Genomic DNA, 25107 nt, shown 5'->3' on the forward strand with positions numbered 1-25107 from the left:
AGGATCAACAGCTTTTTTTTGCCCCCCCCCCTACATTTCATGTCTCAGTCCAACTCACAAATATGGAAACCTTACATGTTAAAAAAAAAAAAAGGAGAATAAAGAAAAAGAAAAAAAAACGAGTGTGACAGTAATTCTTTGTCTCTTCCATTCGCTCGATGTGTTTTGCCAGAGCTGTCACAGTGTTCAGGAAAACTGAGTAGAGGCACACACAATAGCACCCAAACAGGCTCATACCATAAATCACCTCTGTGTAAAAAAATAACCTGCTAGCTACACGCTCACACACACATTCAATCATGCACAGGGCAAAGGGTAAACACCCCCCTCCCAAAAGAACCTAAACAAAAAACAGAGCCATGCTACAGGTACAATAGGATTAGCTATAGTACAGAATATAAAACATACTGAAAACAGTCACATATACATACGTAACACACGGAAACCAGCAGAGGAGGTGAGGAGCAGAGCCACGCAAGACTGACGACATTATACCGAAGAGAAATCTGATGAAAAGGCTGGCGAGAAGGCTGTGAGAATGCGCTCGCACACGAACACACTTTCGGCTTTTTTTTTAAATTTAAATACATTTGATTTTTTTTTTTTTTAACAAATTTTCTGGACTGCGGCTGAAGATTTGGTGTTCAGCATTTGTCGTACATCTCTTCCAAATTTCTCTTGGAATGAAAAGCTGTATTTTTGGCCTTGCATCGCCCTCCAAAACAAGTAGATAAAGTGATAGTTCAATCTATGGAAGGTTGTTTCTGCCACTGGAAGAATGTAAAAAAAAATTTTTTTAATTTTTTTATTTCTTCAAAATGTCATCTTGCTGAGCGAAACTTCTGAGAAAGCTGAAATTTCGAAATATTAACCATTTAAAGTTATGTTCTCAGAAGTCTGAACGGCAACATTGTGTTTTTTGTTTTTATTTTAGTGGCATAAACAAGCTTCCATACAGTCATATAATTTTGTTTCGTTCTGTTAAGTTTAAAAAAAAAAAAAAAAAAAAAAAGCATTTTCACAAGCCTCATCACAAGCCTCATCGGAAACTTGTGTGCTGTGTGTGCCTGGGTAACGACAGCAGAGGGAGCTGTTGCGTTACACTAAAGCGGCTGGAAACCTGTTTTCCCCACAGTGTGCTGAAGGAACATCACTCATCAAAGGGACAAAAGGAAACCTGCCTGACTGTTTGAGAGCAGGTATGCAGACAATTTTCTGCATACAGTCTCGCTCAGCCTTTGGTTGGTTTCAAAATGTCTTAGCTAATAAACAATCCTATTAAAACGCACAAACACGAGCTTCGGAGCAGTCCTAGGAGGTTTCCTGAGGGCTCGTTAAGCCGCTTTAAGCCTCAATAACCACCAGTGTGTGCAGACTTGACGGGAGTTGATGCACTCAAATGACCTGTGGGTAACTGGGCAACTTCTCAGGTTTTGAATCTGGCAGTGAAAGATAGCTGAGAGCCTTTAACATCTTTCTTTAAAAACCCAGCAGAAGGCAAGCTTTTCACTGTGGGTGTAGGTAACCAGATCAAAGCTGACTGCACTGCACGCTCTTCCTACTTTTAACTATTTTTTTCAACAAATAGCTGGAAAATCCCAGTTGCCAGCTTCTGTCCTCAGCTGCTTTTCTGACTCAGCTCCTGCTCGCTTCAAACTTACTGCCCTACTTTTATTTGTGGTTAACATGACACAACTTCTCCACAGGGCCATCAATAACAGACACTACTGTACGCTGACCAAACCGAGCAATCACTGCCCCAATTCTCTGGAGCAAATCGCTGTTTTGGAGTCGCCCTCCAAAATAAAAGCCTTCTGAGGTAGTGGATAAAAAGAAAATGAAAAAATTAACTCCACTGCAGAATTTGCCTTTAAAAAGATGTGCTGTCTCCTTTTTTTGTATTCTGAACTGCAGCGTGTCAGGTTTTTTTTATTGCACTACCATCCTCAAATTCTTTTCCTTAAACTATTTGCAAGATGTTTAAAGAATGACTTCGTCTGCCACGTGTCGAACTTAGATCATGGCGAAAGGGGAAGAACAAAAAACTTTCCTGTCGTGTTCCTGGTAGAAAAAACTAAATAACTGCATCAGTACGTGACAATGTTTTAGCCCTAATTAACTATGTAATGTTATGTGATGTAATTGACTGATAAACGGCCCTGCGTGTGATTTATCTGGATGAGACCACTGAATCCAACTCCAGCTCCACCCTTTAAACACAGGAGTGACGTTACACGTCCCACACGAGCTCAAAGTCCTCTCTCTGTCTCGCTGTAATCATTTCCCCTAAATGACTGAATGACCAGTTAAAGTAAATCCTTGATGCCTGAGTGCAAACAGAGCTTATTGTGTTAGTGCCTCTGGCGGTAAAATAAAGAGAAAAGGAAGGAAGATAAAAAGGTAAAACAGAGTTTCTGTGTTTGCGGGGGAGACAAACGTCACAGTCACATTTTCACAAACAATGGCCCGACCTGCTGACTCAGCTTTAATGTAATTGTTCACAAACTAACAGAGCTGTGACTGAAATATCTCAGAAGATATTCATCACACAAAGTCCAGAAACAGTTGATGCTCAAATGTTCACGTGTCTGTCAGAGACTCTGCGACTGACAGGAGATGAAAACTCGTTCTCCTGTCTCACATCCATCGCTACAGGTATTATTGTCTGTTTCAGGCCAGTTTGAGCGTGCTGACGGGAAAGGTTGGGACTGTAACCATGGTGACAGGGTTCAGGACAGTAGCCTGTCCAACCAGCTGTGGGTGGGGGGCCAGCACTGCTGTGGGTTTCCCTAGCGACGGGCTTCCCTGGCTCACCACAGTCGCGCTGTTCACCTGGGCGCCGTTAGTGTTAGTTTGAGGATTGGCCTGGACGTGAGGAAGGGTGTGGTGGGTGAAGGTGTGGGCGATGTGGCCCACCATCGTGGGCTGGGACACAGACATGCCCTGGGGGTAGAGAGTCGGGAGGTGGGATGCCAAAGGAGAGCCCAGGTGGGCCACCGGATGGACGGTGATGTGTCCGATGGGCTGGGCAGTTATTGGCTGGTGAGTGGCGGTGGCAGGGGCAGCCGGAGCCGCTGTGATCGGCTGAGGTGTGGAAGAGTTGGGGCCAGGTGATGGAGCGATATGCGTTAGGTGTTTGTGATTGGTGGGAAGGGCATTATTGACAGCCTGGATGACTGAAGCATGGGACACAGTGGCGTGAGCGATGACGGTGGGCTGGACCTGCATGGCTGGGGGCTGGATAGGATGAGGAGGTGGCGGTGGGGGTTGACCCGGGGCTGGAGCAGGGGCAATGGCTTGAGGTGGAGGAGGACCCACGGGGGAGGCGCTGGTGAGGATAGGCAGTGTGGTGTGCTGGATCGCCAGGTGAGGGGTGATGAGCGGCTGAGCTTGTAAAATGGGAGGAGCCGGTTTGGGGAGGGGCGTGGGAGCAGGAGGGGCGGGAACGTCCTCGTCCATGTCCTGCTCATAATTATCTTCTCCTTCTGCAGATTAGAGCAGAAACAGTGATCACGATATGAATGTTTACGTAAAAATAAAATTCAAACCACATGTAACGACTGCTACATCAAAAAACAAACTTCTCTGATCACCCTTCTCTCCTGCGATTCAGTTTGAAAACAAACTGCTGCAGTCTGTTCCCTTACCTGAGGCCGTGGACGTGGACGCCTGGTCGTCCTCTGGCTGGATGGTCTGTCTGAGGACTCTGTCGATTTCTATGGCGTCCATGTTCTGGCTGAGCTCGTTCTTCAGCTCGGCCAGCCGCTGCTGCGTTGCGATCTTCTCTCGAGCCAGACGCTCCATCTCGTGCTCGTACTCCTTCTCCTTGCGCTTCAGAGTCTTAAAGGATGACAAAGAGAACAGGTGTAGACTGTTATAAAAATATAATATGTCGTCATATCTGCATTTATGATACAAAAACAGAAAAATGAAAAATGTATTAACCAATTACCAACAACAGGTGAAGTAAGACCAGGAGGCCTCATCCTGCAATCCAAAGAACCTAAAGGATGCACTGGGTCAGATTTATCTGAGGTACACAGGGGGATGCTACATAGCATCAGGCGGGTGCTTTTAATGTTAAGGCTAACTGGCGAGTAGCGCAGTCTCAAGTGAGGCTATCTAAAAAATCATTTACATCAATATGACGACGAGTAATCCTATGGCTGAGTTTCTTTTCAAGAAAAACCTGTCCTTACTTCGTTAGCGCTGACTGATGCTGCCTGGTTTTAAGCAGCTGTTTCAAGTTTGTGCCTTTGAGGGAAGCGTGGGGGGATTTGGCTCTGTGAAACAGTGGAAGTGTGTTAATATGAAACAGACGGGGGACTTTTAATCAACAGCTAACAGCAAAGAAAGGTCAGAGAAAAGGGAAACTCCCTCATTTTGCCTCTTTTAACTAATAACCCATGTGGCTTTTTCAGAATAAACCCAATACTGTTTCAGGTTAGAATTCTTTTTAAATACCCACACTGTAAATAAACAGCATTACAACACAACTTTTCTTCTCCCTGTACTTCTAAACAAACATTATCCATGCTATCCCAGATTCATACACCAGCGGGAAGTCACGCCTGCAAATTCAAGCATGTCCACACTGCTTTAGTGGCATTTAGTCATTTACCTAAGCTCCTCCCATTTCTTGGATATCACGCTAGTTTTTTTTCTTGAGGCCAGAGTGAGAGAAAACACCCTCCTGTTTATTATCAACCCCAAATCACTTTGGGGTTGATAATAGTTCCTAATTACTGCTACAGTTCTGTCACTGGATTACTGAAATCTGTTAATAATAAATGCGTTACTTTCTAGAGCACCGCCATGCAGCAAGAGTGAGCTGAATGTGTTTGTGGAGGAAAATGAAATGATTATAAACATGGCAGGAAACGCAAGAAGAACGGAAGCTTCATGGAAAGATTTAGGAAGAAAGAGCAGAGCTTTCCCAGCCCCGCCACACCATCGTCGTGACCCAGTTTCTGTGTAGGTCAGCTGACGCATGAACTCCAAACACTATGACAGGCTAAGGACATTAAGGCAGATTACTGATGAGGAATGACGCATGGGAGGAGGTAGAGGGGAAGGTACGGGCGGGGAATGGGAGGAGGAAAGTAGAATAGTATGTTGTGTGCAGCTGATTAATTCTGGAAACTAAATATCTGGTTGAGATGTTGAATAGCCAGCATGAAAACTTGGAGGGAAAAAAAAAGGCTTGGCAGAAAATGGCTTCCTGTCCTAATGAAGGTGCAAATGATCCTCAGTGATGTATCAGACTGTCTCAGAGCGCCACCTCTTCCAGTATAACTGCTGAACAAATCCAGGAGGTATTAGGCGCTTGCCACTTGCACTTTATTCTGGCACCCACCATGAGGGTTTTAACTTTGAAAACAGAAGGAAAATCACAAGGATTGTAAGACAAATCAAATCTTAAGGTGGGTTTCAAATTACAATACTACAGCTAATCAAATGGCTTGAAATAACAGACTTCTGCTAAGTAAGGTAAATGTGTGCAGACCTGTCATGATTATGTGTGCATTCACCCCCCGAAGCCCATTTAGAGCCAGCATAGGCTTGTTTGTGGTGGTCTGATTGCTGGTAATTGTGCCACTGTTACGGAGGACATTGCTGATAAATGTATATCACGGGTATAATTGTCTTTTTTGTTGTGGCTGTGTTTATCTGACAATTAGCGCAAACACGAAGCGAACCGCCGAAAGGATAATAAACAAAAGGGAACTGAGGTAAGGCTGGAAATACAAGCGAGATTACACAAAATGAGCATATGGGGACACATGATCTTACTGCAGGAAAAGCTGTTTACTCTCTGCAGGCACGTGATGGCCTCACACGCGAACCCACCTTCCCCACAGCCCTCTTTAAACAGTTCACATGGTGCAGGTTAGTAGCACTCAAATCACTTAACAGCTCAACACCGCTCACACCAACGCCCTCCCGTCTTTGTGCGTCCACGCACGCAGTTGTGTGAAGCCTGATCGTGCGAGCAGTTTTAGAGGTCATAAGCGACGAGGAGGCAGTGCTGGAAATTACAGCAAAAATCAGTTCCAGTGATTTGTCAGCATAGGACCAGGTTACATTTACAAATCACATGTAACCACACAGTTAAACAACACTGGTGCTTTTGCACTAGAGGTTCTGTGTGTACGCAGTGTAAAATTATTATTAATGATGTTAACATGAACGAGCTGGCATCAATCAAAACATTGATCTGGGCTTCAAAGCAGGCCTTTGGGAGGTACTGGTGAATTTCATTTGATGTTGAGGTAACGATTTATGAGTTTCCAGCTCCAATTTTGAACTGAAGTCAGTTCAGTGCAACCCTACCGAACCCAACTCAGCAATCCAAGATTGACTGTTAAAGTAAACATTAGCAAAAGAGTAAAACTTATCTGTAACCAATGCTGTGGCTAAATAAACCATATGCAGAGCACTGACCAGTTTGTCTGTGAATGTGCTCCAGTAGTGCTTTTAAGTGCAAAAACAAACAAACAAAAACCAAGCACCGTATCACGAGTGACACAGTAATAGTTTCATTGCACTACAGAGCAAACCAAAACCTGTTTTTCCATGATTTTCAAACTACTACTGGAATGTGAAGTCAGCTACGACATCCGACTTCTAAGGTGAAGGCATAACTACACACATAAGCACAAACGGTCCACAGATAGTACAGAGTCACTGCCTTAACAAACTTCATAGAAGTCTGTGGATTTCTGTGTTTTTCGCCATTTGAGAAGCAAAAGTGGATCGTCATCTTTTTATTGATACTTTAAACCCCACTAACCAAAACATAAATGGTGATTACACAGTGGAAACATTACATGACATAATGTTTTATATGCATGCAGTGTAACCAGGGATTACTGTAAATACTACACGTCATGCTGTAGAGCAGCGGTGAGACCAGTATAAATACTGCATACCTATTATCAGTGTACTTACAACAAACTTGGCCAGTCAATAAACAATTAGCCAGTTGTTTATTGACATTAGTCATTACTGAACTCCTTTAGCTAAAATTAGTATCCAAAGAAACATAAAAGCATTTGATACATAAAAAAACTCTGAGTAGAGCACATTTAGGGGCAGCTTTCTGTTCTGATAAAAATGCATGTTGTCGTCACAAATTTGAAGCTTGTTTTAACACAGATTTTGGATGGATCAGCATCTCTGGCTGTGCAGTGAGAAACGTTACAGAAGCCAACCAAAGCAGATGCACTTGCAGGCGGTCTTCCCCTGACCCAGCAGCATATCATCTATGTGCAATACGCATAGTAGGTCAGATGTTGATTGAGAAGGAAATTGAATCGGCATGGAGTTCACCAACATGGAGCTCAAAAGATGCCGGGATGAGAAACAATCAATAGCTGTAGTGGACATTTTAATGCGCCTGTCTTCTCCACTGCATGCACTAAACTAAAAGACAAACAAAAGCACGAGTAACCCACTTTAATCAAATGCGTCCGTTTTAACAGTATTTTTGACACTTCTGCAAAGTGTTACTACACACATACAACATGTAACCATAGATCTGCGGAGCTCCACGTAGCATTAACGCACTCCAGTGCTGGAGATGTGACACTTAATTGACACAGCAGACTCTTTGAAATACAAGGACTTCCGAAGAACTGCAAGTGTGTCCGAAGTGCGAATGTGCATCCATGAACATCATTTCAAGGTCTTCTCGCATCAACCCAGACACCATTAGTCCTGCACTAAATCACCAAGGAAGCAGCTGCCACCCATAGCTGTTTCCTTGGCAACCCCATTTGTGAGGATTTGGCTGCTTGAGCAGCAGTTTGTAAAAAACATAAGGAGCCCTCTAATTGGGTGAAGCGCAGGGGCAATTACATATAAGGAGTGATGCGACTGGATGTTTGCCAGTCGGGTGCTCTTGGATCCCTCCCAACCCCCCTCCTCCTCCTCTTTCTTCCACACTTCCATCCCACACTCCCCTCTCCTCCTCCTCCTCCCCACATCCGCCACTCCCTCAAGACCCTTCCCCCCTTATTCTCCTGTGCTTCATCTATCGCTCTTTTATCCATCCTCATTTCAGAAAGTTCCTTGTAATAAAAAAAAAAGGTGCAAATGACTCAGGTGAGATGAAATTTGCCCCGGAAGGTTTTTTCTTAATCATATGTAGGGCTGGGCCATATTATACCGTTCACGGTAATACCGGTATAATGTTAGGCAATGATAGGAAAATGAAATATCGCGATAGAATGGGAGTAAAACGCGCATGCGCAGTGCCTTTGTTTTCATACGCATATGGCCGATTGTTGAGTGAAACAGATGAACCAGAATTGGTTTGTAAAAATGGTGCAACTTCAGTGATGTGGAACTGGTTTGGTGTTTGTCCGTCAGATACACGACAAAGCACATTTTTTTGCAGAACATGCAAGCGGCCGTTGTTATTGTCGTATTTGTCGGACTAAGATGCTCTTAAATCTGGGAGTAATCTGGGTCCTAAACTCCGTATGCTTCAGGTCAAACAACACTGCAGCATCACTTAGAGTTAAAAACTGTCTAAATTCTTTCATCTTTAATAAAACGATCAGCATTGCTGCTTTACCAGGTGTAACTATAAAGTTTAACTTCCAGGCATCCATGAAAACAAAAGTTATTACATTTAACGGAGTTAGAAGTTAGCAGGAAGCTAGCGGAAGTTAGCTCGCTAGTTTCGCTAGTTACCTAAGCATGATATTGCATGTTCTGACTGAGAGATTTCTGAAAAAAATCAAACGTACAGCTCTGCTATCACTTCCAACATAAATGAAGACAGGAAACTAAACAGCAGTGACGTTTGTAGGGTTACTGAAGTTGGGCTAGCTGGTATATAATGATGTGCTACGTGATCGCTAGCGACACAGCTATGTTAGCATAACATAAACAGTGAAGCTGGAGGACGAACACTAACACTTTTCCACTTATAAAAGTTAACGTGAAGGTTCTTCATGGTTAGAAACAAATGCAATCGCATGGCAGGATGCTGTAAACGGACCAATCTTCAGTCAGGAGAACAACTGAGATAATCCATCCACAATACGAGGTTAGTCATTAATATACTGCAACAACATGGGAATAGAGCAGCTGCCAGAGAATTCAACATTAATGAATCAATGGTACAGAAGTGGAGGAAGCAAGAAGAATGAGTTGAATAAAGTTTGATTTATCTGACTGCTTTGTTTCGCTTAATGTGCCTTATAATCCTGTGCACCTTATGGTCCGAAAAATGCGTACTGCACACTGCAGTTTAATGTTGCAAAGCACCTCTTTTTAACTTCAGTGGATATTATACATGGTTATGCTCAGGATATGTCAGCCCATTTCTACTGGAAATGCCTTTTGGTTAAACTTTCAGCAAGGAATTTGCATTTGCACTGTTACATTTTTATAAAGCTTTAATGTACATAAAAACCAGCTTCTTGTTTAAGTGAAAATAAATGGAAGGTTGTCTTTTTGCGCTAGTAATGTTGTGGAGTTGTATTTTGTCTCGCATCAATTATATCGTCGGTTATATCGTTATCGCAAATTTTCAAATATATATCGTGATAAATATTTTTGGCCATATCGCCCTGCTCTAATCATATGCATCTGTAATCTGATATGAGGACAAGGCAGCAGGACTATCCATGTCTTGAAAGCACCTGTGAGTGCTCCATCATCCATAACTGCTGACAGAAAGACCAATATGACCAGAATTTGACTCGTTTAGTCTTGCATCTGGCACACTCCCTCATGCAGACAAACACGGAGGAACGGACTCACTACAGTGCCCCGGCCACCTGCCGCCTGTTGCCATAGTTACCAAGTGCTTTAAAGGCAAGAGACAGCGGGGTGACACAGGACGAGACGGACACAGATGTGGATAAGAAAAGGCTGGGACAAAGAAGAGCTGATATAAGTGCATGCGCCGCTACATTAGCGTAAACACTGAGCCCATCACTGCCCATCTCCTTCTCTCTGCAATCTAGGGATGCAAAGCTACTGGAGTGGGTGAGCTGTGGTGACATCATCGGCCTTGCGCTAGCCATGTGCTCAGGTCTCACATGGCTCCGCGAGAAGGAGGGGGAAGAGGTTTGCAGGTTCACATGGGGAGAGGTGAGAAGAGAAAAGGACGAATGTGCATTAAGGTCCTGATTATGATCGCTGTGCATGGAAACACCATCATCAATCATTTGAGAAACCTGGATGTGCTACCCGGAGTACTAAAACACCATCTCCAGTTTCTGTTTTTGGCTCAGACCATCGAAGCTGAGATGAAATCACGACTCGCCTGCAGGCAGACGATCAGAAAATTGAAAACTGTTATGAGCGTGCACGGAGGGATATGAATAATCAGGCTTTTTATGCTTCATGGAGAAAGAAAAAAAAGAGAAGACCGGGTGTTTGTACGCATCTAAACGCAGTCATTCACCTACAATAAAGCCAGCAAATATTATAAATCAGAGGAGAGTATGCCACAATGAAACCATCAAAGGAAAACAGAGGAAAAGTGAAGCAATTCATCAGCCTCAACATAGTGTGATAAAGGAAAAGCATCCCTCTAAGATATTACCCAACCAGCTCCGCAGTACAGTGTGGGCTGGGGAAAATACTGCAAGCAACGCTGACATACACTAGCCGTGTGTCTGTAAAGCTAATGATTACTCTGCTTCTCCACAAAACTTCAAATGTCTTGCTGTGTCTGACAAATAGCCCCAAATCCTAAAATATCTCATTTATAATCCTGCAAAACGGATAAAAAGCAGCCGATACTTAATGTTTTTCTGTTTGTGCACACCCCCTCAAATATACTGATATGGCTAAATGATTTTAAAGTCACTGAATGTTACACGATCACCTAGAGGGATGGTCTTTCAAATAGTTCTGCAATTAAAATAATAATAAAAAAACAACAACAAAGTTTATGCAACTTCTTCTTCCCATCAGTATAACTACTGCCAGAATATCGAGACAAGTTAAACTGGAGGTGAAAGGTTGCAAACTGTGTGTGCAGTGAGGTTAAACACTGCTGTACAAACAGGGCACACATGAAAGGTTAGACTACAGACATACTGACTCACCTTTCACCCATACTAACAACCCGCTTTTCACTGTATATTACCTCTAAAGCAAGAAACGTGTATCTAATATGTGCTGTTTGTGTTTCCTCAAACGCAGCTAGGCTCTGCCTAACAACCATCATCATCTTAAAGATGGCCTGAAATCCCTCTGCGCTCTGCTCCCTGGAGAGCAGCCCATGAACTTGCAGTCATCTTGTTTTGAATAAATTCCCTCATCTCACGCCCTAATTTAGCTCCTTCCACTGACTTTCCGCTGCGTATTTCATTGGACTCAAAATCTTAAAGCTTACACTGCAATAAAGTAACCCCCTACATAGACAGCAGCTCCAGCCTGACATCTATTTCTGCTAAAAAAAAAAAAAGTACAAAAGTCCTCATTTGTCTACTTTTGCAGACCGAAAACTTCCCTCTTGGGGCTATACAGTCGTCCCTTCACCCAAGTACCATCAGCCTCCTGCCTCGATGTGCAACGTTAGATCTTCTAACAAAAAAAAGTTGCCATTTTATCCTTTCATGTTATGTAGTTCCCACAAGATTTGCTGTGATGTGATGCAAGTCCAGGTGTGCTGTGGGACTTTGTGACAGCCTTACATTATTACTGCAATATACACGAAAAGTTAAGAGTGAAATGTTGAGTTGTTGTACCAGTAGTTTTTAGTTTAAAGCATAAAAATAAGTTAATTCAGTTGCTGAATGAAGGGAATTAGAAGAAGACACACCAAAGGCCCTGACTGAGAGGAGGAGAGTAATACGAGTGATGTTCTTGTGTAACTAACAAACAGTGCAAATTGGCCACTGCAAATTAGAAAAAACTAACTGTCAGTGAACAGTCTGGAGACAGCAACCCGTGTTACTTCAGCTGAACTGGAAAAGGAAAAACCCTGAGCCCAAGAACGCCATCTGTCAGAGAAAGTGCCAGGTGTTAACACTAGGGCTGCCACGATTAGTCGACTAGTCACGGTTACGTCGACTATCAAAATCGACGACGACTGATTTAATAGTCGACGCGTCATTTGAAGCTTTGTAAGATCACAAAAGACGCAGGAATAAGTAGTAGGATTTAAGAGTGTAATAACAGACTGAAACAGAAGATGGCAGCACTGCATGTACAAGGATGCCAGCTGCCGTTAAACCCCGAAGAAGAAGAAGCAGCTCTGTCCCAGAATTCATAGCGCAGCCCAGCTCAGTTTCCAACAATGGCGGCAGCTAGTTAAACGTTTAACATATTTTCAGGCGAGAATGTAGCTGTGTAAACTTCAAATATCTGCTCAGTTTATCAAGACACCGCATACTTTCAAAAACGTCGGAGCGTCTCAGAAAACGGCCCCGGCTAGCTCGATAGCTAGCCGGGGGCATGGCTCACTAGAGCCCGTGAGAACACCGGACTCCCGGCGTCACCGCCGGCTTTCGCTACTCAGGTTAAACATGTTATATAAGTCACTTAGATAACTTAAAAATGTTATTGTTTGGCTTTTTTTTTTTTGTATTTTTTTTGTTCCTGAGTAAATCTGTTTGGCTGAGATTAAAGTTATAGTTTTTACACAGCTGAATAAACGTCAAGCAGACAGCTGGTTATCAGAAGTGTGAGATGCTGGAGAATATACTCCGGTGTCCTGTTATATTTTAGATAGCAAGGAGTTTATTAAACTTCACCGAAACAATCTGCAAATTTCATTACAATTTAATAAACTATCATCTTGTCTTTATTTTTAGTTAGCACATACCTTAAACACTTAAAGCTGTAAGCTAATGATAGTTATATAAGAGCAGATGCATGCTGGTGCAATAAGCTGTAGTTTTACGTTCAATGGATGATGATCTGATTAGTCGACTAATCGCAAAAATAATCAGTGTCTAGTCGACTATCAAAATAATCGTTTGTGGCAGCCCTAGTTAACACTGTGCCAAACCAGGCTAAAAAAAGACTTGTAGCTCTTTTCCATTAGTACCTACTTGGGTCAGCTTGGCACAGCTCGACTCGGTTTTTAGGCTTGTGTCCTTTAGCTGGTACCAGGTATTTTTTAGTCCCTACTCGGTTGAGGATCCAAGCAATCTGAGGTAATCCGAAAATATGACATTAACAGACTGCACGTCACTGACTGGCTAGACAGTGGCATCACTCGATGAGTGACAAGAGCGTCTCCTTCACAAAAAGGAGATGCTCAAAACCCCCATTTTTTTAAAACCTCGGAGCGACAGAAATGGCTACAGAAAAAAACAACACCATGGCCACTGGGTTTGACAAAAAGCCACATACTGAGCAGCAGTTATATCATCGCCTCGACGTCCTCCTTTGTTGTGGCGTTCCTGTGGCATACAAATGACATCACGGGACTTTCGGCCATGTTGCTATAACGACCCCACGCACATTAGGTGGTACTCAGTTGTAATGGAAACCGATTGAAACAGAGTCGAGTCGAGTCAAGCTGTGTTGAGGCAAGCTGAGAAGGTACTAGTGGCTAATGGAGGAAAGCATGTTTCTGAGAGAAACTTGGCCTACAGTAGAAGAGTGCTTGAGCTGAACCAAAGTGTCTGCAAAGGTGATTGAGGCAAGAAATATGTTAATAAAGTTGTAACACTGTTACATAAAAAACTGCAGGCATCAATCGAGGTCCAGTTGCCACAAATGAGCTTTAGATGAAGTCCCTTCATCTAACAAGACAATCTAAAGGAGACATCCATGGATAAAGGTGTGCCTTGAACTTTTAGTTTCCCCTCTGATGTGACTTGGAACAAAAACTTTGAAAACCACCAATTTAGTTCAGCCCGTTTCTTTTCTATCCCTACATGACTACAGGGCAGTGTTGGAACAACTGGTTACCACTGTATAGACCAAGGTCTTGGAAACAAAGAAGCCTCCAAGTATTACATTATACTGACTGATTCACAAGCATGTAGCAGACACTGTATCACCGTCACAAGAGACTAACCACACCAATAACACTGGACCTATGACCTATGAGGTCCCCAGAGCTCAACCAGTTAATTGAAGTCCTGACAAAGTAACATGAAGAGCTTGCTGGGGAAAGCTGAAACTGTCCTTACCTGTATGTAACGCAAAGCGCTGCGGAGAACACTGAGGTTGGACGTTTTCTTCTCATCAATGTTCGGAACATTTTTCTTCAGTGTCTCAAAACACTCCTTCAGGTGCGCTCGCCTGAAGAGGCAGAAATGTAAGAGTCGAACTTCATATGGTAGTCTTTGCTCAACTGTGAATATTCACCATTTTTAAAACGGTCGATTCTTTGCGTGGGATTTTTACCAACAAATTTCAAACCTCCAATTTTGCATTTTTGATGAAGGATTTCATGGATTTATATTAGTTCAGGAACTGCCGTGACCTTTGCCCTCGTTAAATGCTTTCATGAAAAACACCCAGAAAATGTGTGTATGTGGAAGGCAAGTTTTCCTCAATTTCTTTCAACATGAGAGGGGTTACCATCATTTTGACTAACCTGTTCTTCTCCAGTTTATTGTGCACCTCTCTGGTCCCCGCCCTGGAAAGGCAAAATAAATAATCAACCATAAGCCGATCACTCTTTATACCTTATTTAACACACACACACAGACAGACACACAAACAAACTCACCCTCCTGGTCTCCTCTTCCCTTCCATTCCCTTCATTTCCTCCATGGTCATCCCGTTAGGCTGTGGCTGAGGTGTGAGTGGGGCCTGATGAGGAACCAGTGCGTGTTGGGAGCCATTAGTGCTGATGGGGGCCGGGTACTTGATCTGAACCTGAAGCTGTGATGCTCCAGGCTTTACATCTATCAGCTGCTCACTGGGTTCCACTTTGATCTGAGGGGAGCACAACAGTTGACGAGTCGCTGGCTGAGGTGGAGGGGAGGAAGAGTTCTTGACTGGCGGGGAGCTGTTGAGCGTCGCTGCTGCAGCAGCAATTGGCGTTTTGAGCGGAAGGGGCGGGACTGAAGTTGTCGCGGTGACAACCGGCACCATTGGGATGACTGCAATGGGGAGTTGACGAGTAGGTAGAGACGGGGGCGGTGGGACAGGAAGGTGATGCGGCTGTTGACGGTGAGTTTCATCACCCCAGGTGACATGATTGGCTCCTACTGGCTGAGATGGTGAAGCCACAAGTTCCACATGCTTTGACTCCGCCTCCCTTCTGATGAGCTCCTTGTCTTCAAGTTGCTCTTCTTCTAAAGGAGGAAAAGAAGTAAGTTAAAGTTAAATAAGGATTAACATCAAACAAGTAAGAAGAACAAGGATGGATGACTATCACTATTGGCTGATAACAGTCTTGTTGACTGTCGTCTACAATTACTGATGTCAGCAACTGAAATGCATCTGTTCTCTGTTCAAAGACAGTGTGATAAAGAGCTGAAAAGACCTTTAGTTACTTGATATAATAAAGATTCTCTGGCACAAAAGAAGAGCAAATAACTATAAAAATAAAACAATCAAACAGAATAAAATGCAGCCATCAGTGCCGACTATGAGCCAAGCTTTTATAACATCAGCCCAGGATTTCAGAATCAGCGTGACAACAGTAGTATGCAAGGAGACAAGCAGGAATGTGATGTATATGATAATCTGGCAAGACTGGCCTTTCAGTAGTTAAAACTAGTTTTCACACAGTATTTCTGCACCTTTTACTCATTAACAGGCTGCGTCATTGTCCAAACGTAGCACACAACACAAAATAGTCCACATCAGATTGGTTCTCAATACTGGAAATACTTCGTTTGGTTTAGGCGAGGGTGCTGTCTGAATAGAGCATGCAGGAGGCAGGACACACTACGCCCACTCACTCACTGTGGATTGCAACACAATCAGACGTCACACTGACTGTGTAGCAAGGATCTGGCAGGACAAAATCTGTTTAATGTTCACCTATGTCAGACATTTATCATATCTGAAACGCGCTAGGACACCACATCTGCAGTGGTCTCCTAGCGCATAATGAACCTCTGTGGGGTGGGAGGGGTATGCTCCTTATCACTACTGGTTCACATACAATTAAGATGTTGAGTCTGGGGTGTCGGACAGAAAAGGAGGTATTGCATTTTCCTCTCATTTCTGGCCATTTGAAAAAAGAAATGTATTGAATGCCTGAGTAAATTAACCCCCTGCTACATTTTTATCACAGCCCTGGTGAGTTTCCTTTGATGAAAAGCCAATTTTATTCCCAAAATCTGGAAAAAAGTGATCTGTGCTAAATGCAGAAAGCACTCTTCATAAATTCTGATTTCATTAATCACTTGTAATTTATCAACCAACATATGACCTATGTTCCCTACAGGTCCTCTTAGCAGCTTCACTGCTACGCTACCGAATCTGTCATGATGGATTTCACTTTGTCTGTATCATGCACACCAACACTTCCTGCACACAAACACGTACAAAGAATGATGTCATCAGAGAATGAGACAGTGAGGAGGGGCAAATAACCACATTAACTGTCTCTGAATCGGTTGCCTCACTGGAGAGAACACCCCTCAGTCTGCCCTGTGATTGGACCGGTCCAGCACTAAGAGAGCCTCTCGCCCTGGGCTGCGTCAGGGCGTCTGACCAAGAGTTGAGGACTGTTGTGAAGGAGCCATTCGGCTGGGATAACTAGAGCTGGCAGCATGACAACATACAAATGAAGCACTGTTGTGCTGCAAACAAAGGCAAAGACATCATTATGCAGAGGCAAAGAAACACACACACATACACACAGTGAGTGATGATATGAGTGAGTAGTTACTGCACACTGTAGCAGGCAGACTAGAAAGTAATGTGGAAAGCCCTCAGTCACCATGGAAACAGCAGCATTAGAAGATCCCAGGGATTCCTCAAACCTGCACAACGCCAACACACATCCCAGCCACCTCCAACAAAACAGATACAGCACATGCCAAGATGCCTAGCTGTGCGTTAAGTAACACTTTCGTTTCCTCTCTGCGTGAGAATAAAAACTCCCGATGACGCAACCCGGGCAAAACGCCTGCGTAGTCAATGATACGATCACGACCACAGACATATTTCTAATCACTTCTGGAAGAATATATTCCTTTGAACAATAGGATTTGATAACAACAATGTTGAGAGAGCTCCCACAGAGTTATAATCAAGTTATCTATATACTGAGAAATCATCCTCCGACTCCTTCTGAACAGCACAGGCTGTCCTTCCTTTGATGCAAAAATCACTAAATCAACTGTTGATTAGTCAATGTTAAAAAATTAAACTCTAACAAATTTGTAATATTTTGAACGTAAAAATATTAAAGCATATTGCATAGTGGTGTCACATGTGAACACAGAAAAATTTGTATTTAAATGTTTGTTTATTTGCATCTTTAGTCACTTTACTCATTATATATATTAATAGCTCATTTATTTTGTGCATCTTATTGAGCTTTATTTCAGCTAATTTGTTAGAATTCTGGATAAAATAACAGGGATCTCCTAACTTATGGATTTAATAAAGTACCTACTACATATCGCTTTTAATCCAGTGTAAGCTTATTTAGGCTCCAGCCCCTCAACATATCACATAGAAATGAACATGCATAGTCGCAGTTTGAACATTTTCAAGTTTTTAGACAGCTTCTGAAACAAAAAAGCCAAATTTTGCATTAAAAAATTACATATCAATAATATAATAATTAAAACTAAAAACTAAAGTAACAAAATGTTTTTCAGTACAGTATACTCTATATAACATAGAGATGGTGTTTATCATCATGATTGCTTTCACATAGCTGCTATGTGATGACAAAGACTGAAAGTGAAAGAGAGGCTTTTTTTCTAAGTTCACATTGTAAAATCACACTGTAACTCGGAAAATGGAAATCCCTCTGTTACAGGCATAATAATACTAATGCAAAACAGTTTAAAAAGCACTTAATTACATTATTCGTTGTTATTGTTATTATTATATTAATAATAACAACAGTATTATTATTATGTAAATTATTATAATTTACGTCGCACGCAAACGTAAATTACATAACTTCTGCATTGAGGCTGGGCCGAGGAGAAGGGCGGTGAGCTGCCCTACTTACCCCCTTTTTCTCTCTTTGACCCGCCACTGTCAGCAGGCTGAATGGGAAGGGCGGGGACGAGGAGGGTGTGTGTGCATGCGCGTAAGTTTGTATATTGGGGGGGGGGGATAGGAGGGGGTGTGCACGTGGTAGCTGTGGGCGGGCCCTAGCACGCGGTAGGGTGAAGCACGCCGAGAGGGGGAAGGGGAGCGGGGGGCTGGTTTGCCTGACACGTCATCTGACGGGAGAAACACAAAAAGGCAGCCTCCCCCACCCTCTACACCCCCAACCCCCTTCATCCAGTTCAGTGAGTGATCTTTACGTCGATTGACAACTAATCGGAGGTGCACGAGCCAATATGCATAAGTTCGAGCACTGATATACAAATGAGGGCCGGGGTTAGCGCGCGAGGGCCCGCCCAAGTGAGTGTCATAAGATAGCTGAGCAATGTCAGGGTATTATGTAAAGAGCAGCCTCAGCTCGCCACCGCCCTGCCGGTGTTCCAGATCAACTGGCGTTTAGATCAACTGGCGTTGGTCGAACAGATGTGTGGCAGTCTTGCGTTTCAGGAGCTGCTACCGACAAACCAGCAAAAAAACGCCAAATGTGTCATCTGTGACACTTGTGAGGTTATCTCAAACACACTCCGTCAGTCTTGATGCTGTTGAACAACAAAATGTATAAAAATGTGGCGAGTTCACCTGGTGATATCCTCATGCGCGACGCGATCGCGAAAACAGCAAACAAGTAACACCACGCCGTTGTTGTTCACAGGACAGCAAGAGTAAACGATCGGGAGACTCTTGTCGTCGTTATCGTTCCACTCGCACGGTTTATGTCACCGAATTCAGCGTTTTTGCTCCACAACTAAAGCGAGCAGTTTGCTCTGTGCACCAACATGGAGTCGAGTCAACCAGCGCCACCTCTGGCCAAGTGCCACAGCCTACAGCCAGATCAACCTGTGACACACATCTGCAGCACGTTTGAATTCGTGTCATGCACATTTGTACCTTTCAATTGTGTGTTTGTGCGTCATGCAAATAAACCTTTGAAATGAATGAAATGATATCATGTATTTATTATCAGCCTACATTTGTACAAAATGCCAAATGACATACACATAAGAATCACCATCCTGATATCAATACTTTTGCCCATACGAAAAATGTCGTGAACACACTAATATTTCACCAGTGTTGTAACATCACATGTCGTTAGCGTAGTCTGTCTGTGTCTGCCCTCTGCAAACAAACATGTTAGAGTTGGTTGTGATATACAGTCTGCACAAGTGTGGTCAATCTAATAAACATTTATAAGGAGATGGCAGTTACTGTGAATGTACAGCAGTTACACAGTGATTAGTAATAAACAGTCAGACAATGACCCTGACAATCTCATTCAATCTTGCAGATTGCACCTTCTGTGGAAAGTGGTACCACACAGTGTGTGTGGACTTCCCCTGTGCAGAAGGCGACTACAAATGTTGTGGGTGCTAAATAAACAGAAACAAATGATCCCTGTTGTCTTTGCTTACTGATTGTTGTCAGTGTTGACAATCCACATTGCTGGCATTGCATCTTTCAACATATTTGTGGGTAGATTTAGATGCACCACGTGTGAGTGCAGCCACTCAGCCTTTACTCAATGTGATCATAGCAGCAGGTGCAGATGTGTGTCACAAGTTAATCTAGTGGTAGGCTATGGTACTTGGCCACAGGTGGCAGCAGTGGACTGACCTGCATTGGGGACTGGTCCAGCTGCTATGTGGTAGTCAGTAGATGGGCTCCACATTGGGGATTATATGCAAGTTTTGGGGACTGTTTATTGCTGATCACTGTGTGACTGCTGTACATTCAGCGTAGCTGCCATCCCCTTACGGATCGTTATGGGATTGACCACACTTATGCAGACTGTATATCACATCCAACTCTGAAATGTGCGTTTGCAGAGGGGAGACACAGGCAGACTATGCTGGCGACATGTGAGTTACAACACTGGTGAAATATTGGTGTGTCATATATTTGTTCACGACATTTTTCTTATGGGCAAAAGTATTGATATCAGGATGGTGATTCTTATGACTATGTGTATGTCATTTGGCATTTTGTACAAATGTAGGCTGATAATAAATACATGATATCATTTCATTCATTTCAAAGGTTTATTTGCATGACGCACAAACACACAATTGAAAGGTACAAATGTGCATGACACGAATTCAAACGTGCTGCAGATGTGTGTCACCAGTTGATCTGGCTGTAGGCTGTGGCACTTGGCCAGAGGTGGCGCTGGTTGACTCGACTCCATGTTGGTGCACAGAGCAAACTGCTCGCTTTAGTTGTGGAGCAAAAACGCTGAATTCGGTGACATAAACCGTGCGAGTGGAACGATAACGACGACAAGAGTCTCCCGATCGTTTACTCTTTGTGTCCTGTGAACAACAACGGCGTGGTGTTACTTGTTTGCTGTTTTCGCGATCGCGTCGCGCATGAGGATATCACCAGGTAAACTCGCCACATTTTTAAACATTTTGTTGTTCAACAGCATCAAGACTGACGGAGTGTGTTTGAGACAACCTCACAAGTGTCACAGATGACACATTTGGCGTTTTTTTGCTGGTTTGTCGGTAGCAGCTCCTGAAACGCAAGACTGCCACACATCTGTTCGACCAACGCCAGTTGATCTAAACGCCAGTTGATCTGGAACACCGGCGCTCGACGGACAAAAACTGGGGCAAACTGATCCAGGGGAAATTTTTCATTGGAAAAATATGAAAAAATAAAATTATAATAAACCGTTTCACTGCCGATTTTACAGATTTCCAAAAGCGCACGGGGGTATTACACAGTTACAGCGCGTGTATGAGCTGAACACACACATTAAGGACTTATATGACAATCACACAATTTATAAATGGACCATGGTTAGTCACACAAAGTCTCCTGTTCCTGCCTCTCACCCACACACACGCGCTCGCGTACGGTGAGTCACTGGAGTGGTGAAACTATGACTGACACACACACTCCCGAGAGCGCGCAAAGTTGTTCGAAAAAACAACTTTAGTCGTTTCCGCATTAATGCGGGGGAGGCTGTGCAATAAGTAAGCACCTGGGGTTTGGTGGTAGTTTTCTGTGAATCCTTCTTATTTATTTTATTTTTATGTTTTTGACAGGAACCCAAACAAACGCCTCATAGGCGGATCGATTACAAATGCAACCCGCTGGTAGTAACGGGTGTCGGTTCCTCAAAAGGGAGTATGGTATTAAACACACACACTGTACACTGCCCTGCACGTTGAGCACGAACCCCCTGGTCTGCTGTTCAACTCACCACGTGTGGTCTGTTGTTGCTGCTGGGCTTGCCATTCCAGATACCTGGCCGCCTCCAGAAGCGTATCGATGCTCATTGCGCGTAAAACCTCACGGCAGGAGACCCGGTAGCCCGGGACGGAAGGAGGAAAAAGACCGAGGGAGGGGGGAGGGAGGTAAGTAGCGTCCCAGTAGTAAGCGTCGTATGCACGGTTCACACCAGCCCTCCCAAACCTTTCGTCCCTTGGGTTTCTCCTGAAAGCACACGGGCGATTTTTAATCCGGCCGAACGGAAAGTAGATCCTCGCATACGTAAAAAAATAGGATGGCAACAAGATGGCGATGCGAGCACGGGAATACACACAACAAGGCGAGTCGTGTTCTCGTTAGGACCCGCCCCTCCCGGATTACTGCCCCGCCCTGTTACTATGGCCACCCACAAAATCCGGCGACCGAAGCACTCCCCATTCCTCCGCTCTCTAATTTACCAGCTTGTTAGCACCTTCCATTGTTCATTTATTAACATTCCTAATGGCATGAAGTTGAATTACAAGCTCCGCGAACAAAGGGTCTCCTCGTGTAGTGGCGTTATCCCCGCGGGATTCGAGAAAGGAAACCCCCGTAGCCGTAAACGTCCCTCCATGTTTTTCTTTCCGCCGCTGGCCCGCAGCGCATGAAGCCCGATCAGGCGCCAGCCAGCCAATCAGCACTCAGAACAACAAGGCATGGTGCTGGTCCACATGGGCACCCGCCCGGCCCGAGCGCAGCTCATTTGCATGGCGAGAGCGTGACTGGCCACCCTTTCGTCTCCGGATCAGAGCTGTCAGTCAAATCACCAGGGGGCGGGACTTATCCGAGGAGAAGCAGCTGACCACAATGTACTGTGATGTACAAAATGTTACTTAATTATTATTTTTTTAAAAAACATACAAGTAGTTGCAATTATTTTCCCATAAAACCTATTTTACAGTAAATTATATTTCCTTTCTGCCATTTACCTCACTTTTTTTTAAAGTCTCATCCACGCTGTTTCTGTGCCACACACTGGAATAAAGAAAGGGGATGTTCCCTCTCTGTAGCTACATGCTCCTGCCCTTTGGTATAATAGATTTATGGCCATGTCTTTTGTTCTATAATGTATCCTTTAAGGTTCATGCAGTGTGTTTCTCTCAGGGGACCGATTAATAGAGTTATAGTGCTTGAAATATATTACAGTTACAGCGATATTTATGAATGTATGCTGTGTATGGATGCACATATGTAGAGTATGTGGCTGCATGGTAACAATCATTGATTGGACACTGCTCAGTCATATATATTCTCCACCGCACCGAGGTCTGAGAGTGTCAGCCAATCTGAAGAGCAGCTCAGAAATACATTTAGAGCTCCCATTGCCACGCAATGTGCCCTTCCTGTACATACAAACCTACTGACACCATTACGATCCACACGGTTAAGAGTCAGGTTTGTGTGGGAAAACCACAATAACAACTAGCCAGCGTAAAGTGACTGTGTGTGTGTGTGTGCGCGCGCGCGCGTGCGCGCGTGCGCGATGGGAGTCATTTAGCAACAGGCTGAGACACTATGACAGCATGCATGGACGGGAGAAAATGAATCAGGCAGAAAAAAAGGAGGGGGCTGGGGGCGAGAGTGAGACAAGAGGTCTCAGCACATGAGCTGCATGGTGAAAAAAAACTATAGGAGTGTTTGCATATAGAGGGGTGGGAGGAAAGGAGGAGGAAGAAGAGGAGGGGTGACTTGAAGCGATGGTGGGGAAGGCGGGAGGGATGCGAGGAAGGCACAGGCTGACCCAGTTAGAAGTGTTGCATCATTCCTGGATCTACAGACTGGAGACCAAAAGGAAGCAACATAGGGGAAGAAAAATTACTCATATGATAGAAATTTAAACTTCTATCTGGCAAGCATCTTAGAAAATTACATTATGTCGTCAGTTAATGCTGATCACCTGAAGCGTTAAGTTTAATCTGAAACTTTATTTATAGCTTTTTGTTGTTGTTGTCGTTGTGAAGACAAAAACAACCTTTGAAAGTTATTCTATTTCCGTTTTCCATTACATTTATGTGTCCCCTGCTTACTTGCTGCTGCAAAGTGCTGGGAGGCAGCAGTTTTCGCCTCCTCATGTATGCTACCACCAGAGGGCGCCACATCCTGTAACATATCCATTTCTGAAGCTTTCCCGAACGCTCTCACCGGGCATTGCAGGGATTATAACACCGGTCACGTAAACTAAAAGGGGATTCATCTAAGCTACACTGAGCTGACACAGAAACCTATAAATTACACGAGTGCGGAGATCTTCAAATGCAGACAAATGCAGTTTACTTCTCCGTGGTTGAATCAATACTGCAGCATCTGACGTGTCTGTGTTGTACACTGACCTTGAAACCTCTCCGCACTTTCTTATCATGCCAGCTTATTTAAATCGATGCTGGCTCACAGCTCCCTGCAGCTCACTGTCTCTGTCTGTGCCATGAATCCATATCAACAGTCTCGTTACAGAACTATGTAGAAATGGGTGACCTAGAAGCAATATAAATGAGAAAGTGAGCCTTCTCCCCCGTCTCCCTTCTTCTAACCATCTCATGAAGTATTCAGCTTGCACGAGGGAGAAAGCGGGCAAAAGCCATATATGAGAGAGAGGTGGTGGGGCGGATGTAGGCCAGTGTTTCTACTCCAGTGCCTCTTTTGAGAAACGCCAGTTTCAGACTGAGACAGGTTTCATTATTCTTTCATTAAATCCCACGAAGACACAATCACTGCACGAACTCGTGCAGTGATCAATCCCCATTTTGGCATTTGCACCTACCCTTTGCAGTCCTCTATAGCTAGCAGTATTTGAGTACCCTCACAGGTCTGCAGGACAGAGCAAGGTGTGGTGGTTTGCTCTTGCCATCCAGGTAACTGTTGCTAGGATACCAGGAGGCGCAGAGGAAGAGTAATTGCTGTGTGGGTGAGTGAGCAGGTGTGTGTGAGAGAGCACAGAAGTAGGCTGAGGTGCCGTACATAATTGATTAAAAAAAAAAAAGGCCCTGAACTCTTCAGTGTAAAGAACTGGACTTTAAACTACTTTACACACACACAGCACCCAAACATCTCGTTTTTAAATCACATTTTGTGTCTCTCATCTTATCTTTCATTAAAGAAAATACTCGAGATTGATCCATTCCTTCTATTTGCATCAGCAACAGTGACTATATGACCTCCTCACTGGATGGAAGTCGCCCTGAAGAGGCTGCACTGTAGCGTCAGACTAACATCAGTGCTCCTGAGCCTGATAGTTATACATAAATAATACTGGCTGTCTACAGCTGCAGTTTTTCCTCGACTGACCCATTTCTTTCTTAAGATTTTAGTCTGGCGACCTAAAGTTAGCAGACAGGCTTTAAAATCTAAGCTGACAATGTTTAGTGCTTGCCGATTTACAAGCACCAACTGCTCTCCAAGAGCCAAAATACTTTTCGGATTAAATGACGCGTATGTTACAAATAAAACCAATAGCACAAACAAGTCTCCACACAATTGGTTATTTGTGTTAAATCAATTAAAATCCTATCAAGAAAGCACTTAAACGCCTCTTCAGCACACAGACTACAAAGCTCTTACTTTGACATGCAGACTAGCCCGCTTTTTTTGACTATTAAAAGCAACAAGTGCAGCAGTTGCAGCATCCAATCAGATGCCTTTAATATCAAACGGACTGAATAATGTGCT

The 25107-nt window shown here is 43.7% G+C and overlaps 1 protein-coding gene and 1 long non-coding RNA gene across 2 annotated transcripts; both read right to left on the bottom strand.

Annotated features, from left to right (window-relative positions):
- Nucleotides 1–609: 609 nt before the first annotated feature.
- Nucleotides 610–22190, bottom strand: mntb (MAX network transcriptional repressor b). Its single transcript, XM_026181845.1, has 6 exons — nt 21398–22190; nt 14666–15236; nt 14531–14572; nt 14121–14232; nt 3648–3840; nt 610–3485 (listed from the first exon to the last, which is right to left on the bottom strand). Exons 1-6 carry the CDS (start codon nt 21471–21473, stop codon nt 2671–2673), a joined length of 1809 nt encoding a protein of 602 aa, XP_026037630.1. The 5' UTR covers nt 21474–22190; the 3' UTR covers nt 610–2670.
- Nucleotides 22191–23185: 995 nt separating this feature from the next.
- Nucleotides 23186–24951, bottom strand: LOC113030414 (uncharacterized). Its single transcript, XR_003273581.1, has 3 exons — nt 24203–24951; nt 23775–23916; nt 23186–23222 (listed from the first exon to the last, which is right to left on the bottom strand). It is a non-coding gene; the product is annotated as an uncharacterized LOC113030414 (long non-coding RNA).
- Nucleotides 24952–25107: the final 156 nt, after the last annotated feature.

The sequence above is a fragment of the Astatotilapia calliptera genome, chromosome 10 (assembly GCF_900246225.1).
Source record: "Astatotilapia calliptera chromosome 10, fAstCal1.2, whole genome shotgun sequence".
Taxonomy (NCBI): domain Eukaryota; kingdom Metazoa; phylum Chordata; class Actinopteri; order Cichliformes; family Cichlidae; genus Astatotilapia; species Astatotilapia calliptera.

Bases quoted from the DNA above. Each gene is read 5' to 3' on its own strand.
- mntb (XM_026181845.1), bottom strand. From the start codon at position 21,473: ATGAGCATCGATACGCTTCTGGAGGCGGCCAGGTATCTGGAATGGCAA. The intron at 14,573-14,665 runs GTGAGTTTGTTT...TTGCCTTTCCAG, and splicing joins GGGAAGAGGAGACCAGGAGG to GGCGGGGACCAGAGAGGTGC. The intron at 14,233-14,530 runs GTTAGTCAAAAT...CTGCCTCTTCAG, and splicing joins AATAAACTGGAGAAGAACAG to GCGAGCGCACCTGAAGGAGT.